Source organism: Vigna umbellata, chromosome 2 (assembly GCF_029865625.1).
Source record: "Vigna umbellata cultivar VRB3 chromosome 2, Vumbellata_1.0, whole genome shotgun sequence".
NCBI lineage: Eukaryota > Viridiplantae > Streptophyta > Magnoliopsida > Fabales > Fabaceae > Vigna > Vigna umbellata.
The window spans coordinates 24,893,334-24,904,776 of NC_142166.1; the positions used below are offsets into that span (position 1 = coordinate 24,893,334).

Sequence of the window (11,443 nt, forward strand, 5' to 3'; positions counted from 1 at the left end):
TCTGATATCATCAATATCATTCATTCATGCTTTCTTTTAGTTCCAAAAGATTAAGATTTTACATTTAAGTTTAGGTTTACTTTTATTGCATTTTACGCTTAATCATTGGAATCATTCTTTAGTCTTAATTGGTTAAGGTATTACACGATTGTTTAGTAACACGAGTCTCTTGAGAATCGATACTTGGTCTTACCATTTTATATTACTTGATACGATTTGGTACACTTGCCAATGAGTTAACATTCTCCTAGAAAGACATCGGGTCAGGATCAGATGTTAAAAGCCCAAAATAACAAACGTTAAAATCCTTTTCTGCACTACTGTCAATGGGCTTGGCATCCACAAGCCCTATAAATATACGATTGATGTTCAGGTAAAATAGTCTTTACACTAGTGCAGAAACGGCTTTTTACGTCCGATATTTTGGCCTTTTGACGTCCGGCGTACGCCGGACGTCTATGCGGTAGACGTCCCTCAGACGTCCGTCGTGCCAGGACGGACGTCTATATGAACGTCCGCTGCCTGAGGACGGACGTCTATATGAACGTCCGCTCTGCCTGAGGACGGACGTTTATATAAACGTCTGCTGCATCAGGACGGACGTTTATATGAACGTCCGTTCCTGAGGACGGACGTTTATTATAAACGTCCGCTGCCTCAGGACGGACGTTTATAATAAACGTCCGCTGCCTAACCACGGACGTTTATAATAAACGTCCGCTGTCTGAGGACGGACGTCCATATAAACGTCCGCTGCTGTCTGAGGACGGACGTCTACCTTGCTGAGTTCTTTTGGTGTAGGGCTGGGGTGGGACGTCCGTATGTGCACAGACGGACGTCTATAGACGTCCGACTGTACACTAACGGACGTCTAGTGGGCGTTTTTTTTTTAAAAATTTGTTTGTTTTTTCAATAGAACCACACCTGAAAAACAGAAAAATGTCCCAGAACAATTCTCCAATAACATAAATATGCGTTTTATATAAACAAATTTCTACTTAATGTTCAATCCACTACCAAACTATTAACATAAAAATAAAACTAAAACCAAACAATGTTCAATCAAGAAGAAATATAACTATTCATAACTCCATCTTTGTAGAAGATAAGCGGTCCACTCCTGCCTTATCTGGTTAATTGTGTCCTCTGTAATAGGCGATGTAGTCTTGAAGTGCTGCAAAATTCAAGAAAGATTCATTATTGTTTCATATATAGTTGAAGATGATTTTGATTTGTAATGTATTGAAGGTATACATCATTACCTCATTCCAGTCATCTGTAATGACAGCTCGAATGATGGTCTTAATCCAACACATCACATAGAAGCCACATTCCCATGAATCTACTTGCTGGTTACACTAAAATAACAAACTAAATAGTTAAAAATTTAGATCATTCAATAACATAAATGAATTAGAAACTATAAATGACTTACAACCTTTGGATACAAAATTTGAACCAATTGACCACGAGATTTACCAATAACTCTGTACAGATTGAAAACACAAAGTATAATTAATATGACTATTTTATCATAAAAGTTGAAGGTTAACATCAAATTGAAGTCATTTTTTGGAGAAACACTTACCCTTGAAGCATGGTTCTCAACTCAGTTTTCATCCTCCTGTGCAACGAACAAAACCATATAATTTTACAGGTTTTGGGAATGATGACCATCAGCTGCCAGTGAGACCTATCACGAAGGACAAATAGTTATTCAACTAATTAAGGAAACTATAATAATAAACTGACCACATATAAAAACACGTACCCGTCAATGTATGGCACAAGGTATACGTCTCTTTTGGACTCATCCATCCATGTTTGCAAATAATGTTGTCTGTTTTGAAGTGTGTTACCAGACAGTTGAATGGTATGAGGTTCAACAAATCCGTACATGGAAGACCGACCTTGGTCTACAACGATTGTGTCCATGTACCTAAAACAACAAAGTTAAGTCGTTAGAAACTATATAAGAATGTAAATAAAAGTAATATCAAAGACCAAATTGACTAACTTACATGCACCACAGCTGAATGATGGAAATATTCAACATCCTGTCTCCCTCAATCACCTCCAATGCATCAGAAAATGTGATATAAACTGGCACATGTGAGGGAAGACCAAATACCCTCAAATCCCAGTATAGTTCTAATGATGCTTTCTTCAATCTCGGTAATTTTGTCACTAACTTTGATATAGGATCATCCTCTGCTTCATGAATGTCATCATCTTCATGTATGACTGTATCATGAATTGGCTGCTTCTGAGGACGTGTGAACTGAAGATAAGAATTTACGTCAAAGCTTTATAAACAATTATATGAAGACAATTAACATAAATACTAAGGAAAAAGACATTATACCTGTGGAGTCGCGATGTGGGACATGATCAATGCTCTAGGCCAGGCAATAAATGTTCCTATGGCCTCCCCCACAAAGTTAATTTCTGGAGTGGGTACAGGCACCTGAGCCTGGGGATCCCGAACCTCGTCAATGGTCACACGCACGTGCTGGGGTAATATGGCAACACCATGAATGGTCTCCCCTCCCTCAAGCACTCGTCCGACAGCCACAATGCGTGGGGGATCCCCATCAACCAACAGCTCATATTGACCGCTATACTCATTGGGTTCTACAGCAGAGCATGATCCTCTAGTGCTGACACGAGGTGCTGTGGGAGTTTCATCGGCCCCCATGTGGCCTTGCGTCATGGAATGCAGCTTTTCTTCAAGCGCTCTTTGTATTTGTTTTTGTTCTTGTAGCTGATCCATGAATCGTTGCTCCATTGATCTCATGCTTTGGTTGAGTCTTTCCTCCCACTGAAGATCCAGCTGCCTCAGTGTCTCTTGACTCATTGATTGGGGGGTTTTCTGTGTAGGGCCAAAATAGTCACGAAGACCAATCGCCCCTGGAACTCCACGTACACGTCCTGGGTGCTCGGGCCTTCCAATGGCCGTTGTCAGAATGTCGTCCCTACCTTGGCCAGCAAATGTGCCCTGAGTCTGCTGCTCAACCAACTCATCCTGCACATAAAAAAACCAAGTTACTTAGAAGACATGCTGTGATAGATACACAATCAAATAACTGCTTAAAATTTGAACTTACAATTCTCTGTGAGATCAAGGCAGCTGAGGAAGATGTCATGTTCCCATCAGATTTAGTCCGAGCAGCCTTCCACAGCTCGTACCTAGCAGGTGCAGGTGCTAGGTCAGGCGACTCAAGTCCCAAGGCATCGGCTCTAGACTTTCTCAGTTTCTTCTCGAGTTTTGCATATCCACCTCGTGATAACAAGTGGGGTGTGTCGTTTAGCCTTTGTCTTTCTTGGGCGGCTGATGGACAAATTTGTAAGCACCAAAATATGATGTCACAAACTTGTTTCACAATCGGCAAGTATGACCGAATCGTTCAAGTAATAAAACTTGGTAAGACCAAGTATCGTTCTTCCCAAAGGACTCACGGCCTAGTTTAGTTATGTGATTTCTTGATTAGCTAAGACTTAAGAAAACAATGATTGAAATTTTAATATGCAAGACGAAAATAAACATGTATGCATGAATTGATCAATGGCAAAGACATAAGATAAACACTTTCAATGGATTAAATGAATGAATATGTTGTTGGGGGTCAATTTCATCTCATCCACTCTCATATATTTTAGGAATTCCTCTTTCAAATCATCATTGTTAATGCCACTCTCTAATGTACCATTCTAGATGGCTTCTCCCTAATCAAATAGTTCATACAATTCCTAGCATTCCTAATGATTAGTTCATGAGTGCAGGAGCTTAAGGCAACCAATATAATGTTGTCAGTAAAATATTGGGAGAAATTCCCCGGATCTAGATTTCCCCGTACGTGTCCGTATCAACAAAACCAATAATCATGCATTAGAATGAGTTAAACAATGCAAGCATTGAGCAAAGAGGAAAAACCCTAACTAATGATGAAAAGAAAGCATATGTCTTAATTCAAAGATGTATTCAACAAATCCATATATGAGAGCTTCAAGAGATTACATTGATTCCCCAACAAACATACAAGGTTTAGTTCACCATATTCATGGTGAACCTAGATGAATAACAATGAAAGTATGAAAGAATAAACCCAATAAAGGTGAAGAGGTAGCCTGAGCATCCAAGATCCTCCTTCAAAGGGGTGAAAGAGAGAGTGTTTGCCTCGTTTCTGCCAAAGATGTCTAACTAAAGGACGTGCAAGCCCTTATATACTAATCTAGAGTTACAAAAGATTACAAAAGTCCAAGCCCAAAAAGTGCCGCTCAGCGCCATTTACCGCTCAGCGGTGGTTACGCGTCTTCTTTCTTCCCCTCAGCGGCCATTTGCCCCTCAGCGGTTCCAACGCCACCTCTTGAGTGCCGCTCAGCGGTAGTTTGCCGCTGAGCGGTGCCTTCGACTTCTCCTTTTTGCACTCTTTCTTGTCTTTTCTAATGTCCTCTCTCTCATTCTTCACTTCTTTCACCAAATTCACCTCAAAACCTGCACAAAAACACTCAAATCAAGCATAAACCTGTCCAGCTCTCTTATTTATGAAAATATAAACAAAATGCATGATTTCAAGCTAGTTTCTAAGTCTAAAGGTTGCTTTTAGTATCACTTTTAAGCATGAAAATAACAGTTTTTCAACTGTTATCACAACCCCAAACTTAAAACTTTGCTTGTCCTCAAGCAAATAAAATGTAACTCCATCTCCAACCAATTCATATGATGGTTCACTCATTCAAAATCCTATTTTCAAGATAAGTAAAAACTTCACTTAAACTTATGACCGAGAGTTAATTCAAGATGTGCACATGCTTTAATGTTCACAAAGTCATTTAAATTCCAACAAATGCTATTTTTCATGAATGATCAATCAATTAAGCATGGATGTTCATGTGCTTATGGAATATTTCCTCACTAGGTAAAGTGTTTCACTCAACACACAAGTGTATAAGAGGTAAAGTGTTTCACTCATTCACTCCACTATCACAATGTCACATGAATCAACTTTGCCTTTCATTTAACCACAATCAAATACATTCACAAGCATGCATCATCACAAGGACTTTTCAATGGCTTATAATGTGGCTGGGCTAACAGGAAAATTGGTTTTTCTGGATCACAAAATCCTTGAGTTAAGAGAGTCATAACAACACAATCTTCTTATTCATTCCCAACTTTCTTTTGCCTTTGCTTTTGCATTTGCATTGAGCTTTGCTTCTTTTTCTTTTCTTTTCTTTGCATATTCTTACTTTTTAGCTCTTAGCTCAATGCTTTTTCCTTTTTCATGTTTACCCAATAACCCCAAACTTGAACATTTAACAATACCACACAATATCTTCTACTTAACTCAAGGTAAAGATTTTCAATCAAGGGTGTTCAGTGTATGTTTAAGGCTAAGGGTTCAAAGGATAGAACACAACGTGTTCTCTTTTAGAAGGCTAACTTTATGAATTTGGCCAATAAAAAGGGTTTCAACAACACGGCCTTTGATCATATGATGCAAAACAAGCAATTGATTCAATCATAGAAAACCTGGGCAAAGTCATTCATGCTTTCAAAGTAATAACATTCAACAATAACAACTCTGGAGCTCAAAACCTCACATATAAGCTCATTCACATTTGACATGCACATCCTGCTTAATTTCACAATCACAATCATGATATTATGCATTTGTTCACAAAGCTTGTGAATCACCTGTATAAGCATTTTAATGTGCACATCATCTCAACATCAATCAATCAATAAGCATCATTCAGCATTACTTATCACACAATCACAGTTAATAGCAAACCATCATAACAAACCAAGTGTTCAATAGAGTACATCAAACCCTAATCTAAAAACAAAAACAAAAACAACTTACAAACTACTGGGTTGCCTCCCAGTAAGCGCTTGTTTAACGTCCCGAGCCTGACCCAAACTTTCAAGGATCCACCAACAACATCATGGTGGACAATTGTTGCACCTCTCCCCCTAGATAGGGCTTGAGACGTTGACCATTTACCACCCAACTTCTCTGCGGATCATCAGATGGATTAAAGATTTCAATTGCTCCATGCGGATGCACTTCTTTTATCACAAATGGTCCTGTCCATTTTGACTTCAGCTTCCCAGGAAATATCTTCAATCTTGAATTGAACAATAATACCTGTTGTCCTGGATTGAAAACTCTATTCACCAACTTCCTGTCATGATAAAATTTCATTTTGTCTTTGTAAGCCTTGGATGAATCATATGCATGTAAGCGCATTTCTTCAAGCTCCAAAATCTGCCGTCTGCGGGTGCATTGCGTGTCATAAGGATCAAAATTCAAGAATTTCAAAGCCCATAATGCTCTATGCTCCAGTTCAACTGGCAAATGGCATGCTTTCCCATAGACTAGTTGAAATGGTGATAATCCCATAGACGTCTTCATTGCTGTCCTATAAGCCCAAAGAGCATCATCTAATTTGAGAGACCAATCCTTTCTGGATGAAGTCACAGTCTTTTCCAGGATTCTTTTTATCTCCCTGTTAGACACCTCAGCTTGGCCATTGGTTTGTGGATGATAAGGTGCAGCTACCTTATGCTTTACTCCATAGTGTTTGAGTACTTTCTCTAGCTGATAATTGCAAAAATGAGATCCTCCATCACTGATCAACACTCTTGGAGTGCCAAAACGTGAGAATATCTGCCTCTTCAGGAATTTAATTACCGTGCTAGCATCATTTTTAGGACAAGCCAATGCTTCCACCCATTTACTCACATAATCCACTGCTACCAGAATATATTCATTGTTGAAAGATGGAGGGAAGGGTCCAACAAAGTCAATACCCCAACAATCAAAGACCTCAACCTCTAAAATACCTTGTAAAGGCATCTCATGACGTTTAGTGATTGTCCCTGCTCTTTGACATTTGTCACAATTCCTAGCATGATTATGAGCATCCTTAAATAAAGTTGGCCAATAGAATCCTGATTGAAGGACTTTTGCTGCTGTTCTTTCTCCATTAAAATGTCCTCCATAAGGTGAATCATGACAATGCCAGAGAATTCCTTCTGCTTCTTCATTTGTAACACATCTCCTTAGAAGATTATCCGCTCCAATTTTGAACAAATACGGATCATCCCATACAAACTGCTTGGCATCATGTAGAAATTTCTTTCTCTGTTGCCAAGTTAAATCTTCTGGCATGACTCTTGCAGCTTTAAAATTGGCCATATCAGCAAACCAGGGCCTCTGCTGAATATACATGAGTGATTCATCTGAAAAAGATTCCCAGATTGCAGACTCCTTGCTAGTGACCTCATTGTTGACTAACCGTGACAAATGATCAGCAATTAAGTTCTCACTTCCTTTCTTATCACGGATTTCTACATCAAATTCTTGTAATAGTAGTACCCATCTAATCAGACGTGGCTTAGAATCTGGTTTTGTCAACAAATATTTGATAGCTGCATGATCTGTATAGACAATCACCTTAGACCCAATAAGATAGGGTCTAAATTTCTCTAGAGCGTATACAATGGCAAGAAACTCTTTCTCTGTAGTAGCATAATTCAATTGAGCATCATTCAACACCTTGCTAGCATAATAGATTGGATGAAACTTTTGTTCCTTCCTTTGGCCGAGAACAACTCCCAATGCATAATCACTTGCATCACACATTAATTCAAAATTTTGATTCCAATCTGGTGCTACAATTACTGGAGCTGACACTAGCTTCTTCTTCAATATATCAAAAGCTTTCAGACAATCTTCGTTCATCACAAAAGGCGCATCCTTCATCAAAAGATTACTCAATGGTTTAGCAATTTTTGAGAAATCTTTGATGAATCTTCTATAGAACCCAGCATGACCAAGAAAACTCCTAATCCCCCTTACATCTGTTGGGGGAGGCAGTTTCTCAATGACTTCTACTTTGGCTTTATCCACCTCAATTCCTTTAGCAGAGATTTTATGCCCCAGTACAATCCCTTCAGTTACCATGAAATGACATTTCTCCCAATTCAGAACCAGATTTGTCTGAACACATCTTTTGAGGACAGTGTTCAAATTAGCTAAACATCTTTGGAAAGAATTTCCAAAAACTGAGAAGTCATCCATGAATACTTCAATGCATTTTTCTAAAAGATCAGAAAAGATTGCCTGCATACACCTCTGAAACGTAGCTGGAGCATTACATAATCCAAAAGGCATCTTTCTATATGCAAAGATACCAAAAGGACAAGTAAAAGCCGTCTTCTCCTGGTCTTTTGGATCTACCACAATTTGATTATATCCAGAATATCCATCCAGAAAACAATAGAAAGCCTGCCCTGATAACCTTTCTAGCATCTGATCCATGAAGGGAAGAGGAAAATGATCCTTCCTGGTAGCTTTATTCAGTTTCCTGTAATCAATGCACATGCGCCAGCCAGTAACTGTCCGAGTAGGAATAAGTTCATTCTTATCATTATAAATTACTGTCATCCCTCCTTTCTTTGGAACCACCTGTACTGGACTCACCCATTCACTGTCAGAGATTGGATAGATGATACCAGCTTCTAGCAGTTTCAACACTTCTTTTCTGACCACCTCCTTCATGACAGGATTTAACCTTCTCTGCGGTTGAGCACTTGGTTTATAGTCCTCTTCCATAAAAATCCTGTGCATACAATAAGTTGGGCTAATACCTTTGAGATCTGATATTGACCACCCAATTGCTTCTTTGTTGGCTTTCAGAATTTCTATCAACTGCTCTTCTTCTTGTAAAGATAAAGAGTTGTTGATGATGACTGGCTTTGCTCCATCCTCTTCTAGAAACACATATTTCAAATGTGATGGCAATCTTTTCAATTCTGGCGACTGTGCTTTGATTGTTTCTTCCTTATCAATTGTTTCAAATATTGGATCTTCCTCTGGACCCTTTTTCAATGTTTCCAAGTCCATCAGACATTCATCAATCAATTTCTCTTCTTCTTCATCCAAATCTTCACATGCATCAATGAGCGTTTTTTCCAATGGTGAAATATTACGCACCATTCTTTCGTGAACCATACAAACTTCATCAAGTTCATCAAATTGAAAGCATGCTTTGTCATCATTTGGATACGTCATGGCCTTGGATACATCAAAAGTAACTTCCTCATCATCAACTCTCAGTTTAAGCTTACCATTCTCCACATCAATCAGAACTCTAGCAGTCTTCATAAAAGGTCTCCCCAGAATAAGAGGAACATCACTAGCTCCTTCCATCTCCATCACAATGAAATCTACTGGGAATACAAATTTGTCAACCTTCACTAGAACATCTTCAACCACTCCATATGGATATTTAAGAGACCTGTCTGCCAATTGAAGAGCCATTCTGGTTGGTTTAATTTCCAACCCCTGAATTGTTCTGCACATGGATAGCGGCATTAGATTAATGCTAGCTCCCAAATCAATCAATGCTCTTCCAACTTTCACATCTCCTATGGTACATGGAATGGTGAAGCTTCCTGGGTCTTTAAGTTTAGGAGGTAGTTTCTGTATGATTGCACTGCAATTGCCCTGTATATTGATAGTTTCCTTCTCAATGTACTTGTGTTTCTTTGTGAGAAGTTCCTTCAAAAATTTTGCATATGCTGGCATCTGTTGCAATGCTTCAGAGAATGGTATAGTGATCTCCAACTTCTTAAAGAGTTCCATGAATCTTTCCAACTGCTTTTCTTTCTCCTTCCTTGAATAACTCTTTGGATAAGGAAGTGGCTTTTCATACTCTTTTTCTTTCTGTCTCTCTTCTCTCTCATTTTTTTCTCTCCTCTCCTCTTCTTCTTTTCTCTTTTTCTCTCTCTCACATGTTTCTTTTTCACTCTCACTCTCATTTTCTTTTTCCTCTCTCTCTTTTTGTCTCTCCTCTAACACTCTACCGCTTCTAGTCACAACAGTTTTGCACTCCTTTCCAAGATTATCCTGTTTAATTTCGTCAACTATTCTCTCAACATGAACCTCCATTTTTTTAAATGCAACATCCACATTATGACAATAGGACGCATTTGTCTTCAAGAATCTCTGGAAAGTCTCTTCAAGCTTTGTTGTTTTCTCAACTGGAGTAACTTGCATCTGCCATTTTTGTCGTTCTTGAACCATTGAGACCTGTTGTATTCCCTGTGGTATTCGAGAAAGTTTCATGGTTACTTCCTCAAGCTGTTGAAAGAGAGTTTTATTTTGTTCTAGCAGAGCATCATGTAATGGTAACAACTCCCTCTGATGAAAGTCTCCTTTTTCAATATTGAGTTCGTTGTCACTAGTAGCCATATTTTAAATATTTCAGTTGCTTCCTCTGGAGTCTTCCATTTGATATTGCCTCCAGCTGAAGCATTCAGTATCATCTTGGTTTGTGAACCAAGCCCTCCAAGGAAAGTTAGGACTACTTCTTCTTCTCTGAAACCATGCATAGGAGTTTTACGTAACAATCCTTTGTATCTGTCCCATGCATGTCCAAGTGATTCTTCCATGCCCTGCTTGAATGAAGATATCTCTTGCTTGCCCTTAGTCACCTTAGATTGTGGGAAGTATTTGCTTAGAAACTTTGTAACCACTGCTTCCCACTCCGTGAAACTTTCTTCTGGAAAAGAGTTCAACCAAAGCTTAGCATTGCCTCCCAATGAGAAAGGAAACAAGCTAAGTTTGATAGCTTCGTCTGGCACCCCATTGATCTTGACCGTGTTGCAGATCTCATTAAATGTTGTAAGGTGCTCATATGGGCTTTCATGTGATAACCCAGTAAATTGATTACTCTTTACCAGTTGAATTAATGCTGGTTTGACCTCCATGTTGGCTGCATTGACTCTAGGTCGAGCTATGCTGTTAAAGTGTTGAGGTCCAGCAAGATTAGTATAATCTGCAAGAGTTCTTCTAGCATTATTGTTCTCCATACTCCTTGTGCTATTGAACTAGTACTGGTTTGACCTTCCTGCATACACAAGAAAACAAAACCCTAGAAAAGATTTGTTAGCGCAAAAAGATATAGGAGAAGATAGAGATTCAAAAGATAAAAAGATTTAGAAGATAGAATCAAATATAATAAAACCTAATCTAAAAAATAAAATCTAATCTAAAAGATAAAATAAAATAAAATCTAACCTAACCTAAAAGATAGAATAAAATCTAATAAAATCTAACCTAAAAATAAAAAAACAGAAAACAGAAAAACAGAAAACAGAAAAATAAAATAAAAATTCGAAAATAAAATAAAATCTAATCTAAAAAGATAAAAATAAAATCTAACCTAAAAGATAAAAATCAAATTTAAAAAAATAAAAAAAATAAAAACAGAAATTCAAAATTAAAGTCAAAGATAATCAATAATCACACAAATTAACCAGTTAAACCACGAATCCCCGGCAACGGCGCCAAAAACTTGATGGACAAATTTGTAAGCACCAAAATATGATGTCACAAACTTGTTTCACAATCGGCAAGTATGACCGAAT

The 11,443-nt window shown here is 38.2% G+C and overlaps 1 protein-coding gene across 1 annotated transcript; it reads right to left on the reverse strand.

Annotated features, from left to right (window-relative positions):
* Positions 1 to 1,945: 1,945 nt before the first annotated feature.
* LOC148203681 (uncharacterized) lies at positions 1,946 to 8,624 on the reverse strand. The gene is made up of 5 exons (XM_088107712.1): positions 7,049 to 8,624; positions 6,002 to 6,544; positions 3,108 to 3,331; positions 2,366 to 3,025; positions 1,946 to 2,281 (listed from the first exon to the last, which is right to left on the reverse strand). The coding sequence occupies exons 1-5, from the start codon at positions 8,622 to 8,624 to the stop codon at positions 2,018 to 2,020; spliced, it is 3,267 nt and encodes a 1,088-aa protein (XP_087963838.1). The 3' UTR covers positions 1,946 to 2,017.
* Positions 8,625 to 11,443: the final 2,819 nt, after the last annotated feature.

What these genes read in the sequence shown, in the direction of transcription:
- LOC148203681 (XM_088107712.1), bottom strand. Translation starts at nt 8,624, where the DNA reads ATGGAAGAGGACTATAAACCAAGTGCTCAACCGCAGAGAAGGTTAAAT. An exon ending in GAGATGTGTTACAAATGAAG is followed by an intron (nt 6,545 to 7,048) that starts AAGCAGAAGGAA and finishes CTTATCATCCAC; the next exon opens with AAACCAATGGCCAAGCTGAG. An exon ending in CCCACATCGCGACTCCACAG is followed by an intron (nt 2,282 to 2,365) that starts GTATAATGTCTT and finishes TCTTATCTTCAG; the next exon opens with TTCACACGTCCTCAGAAGCA.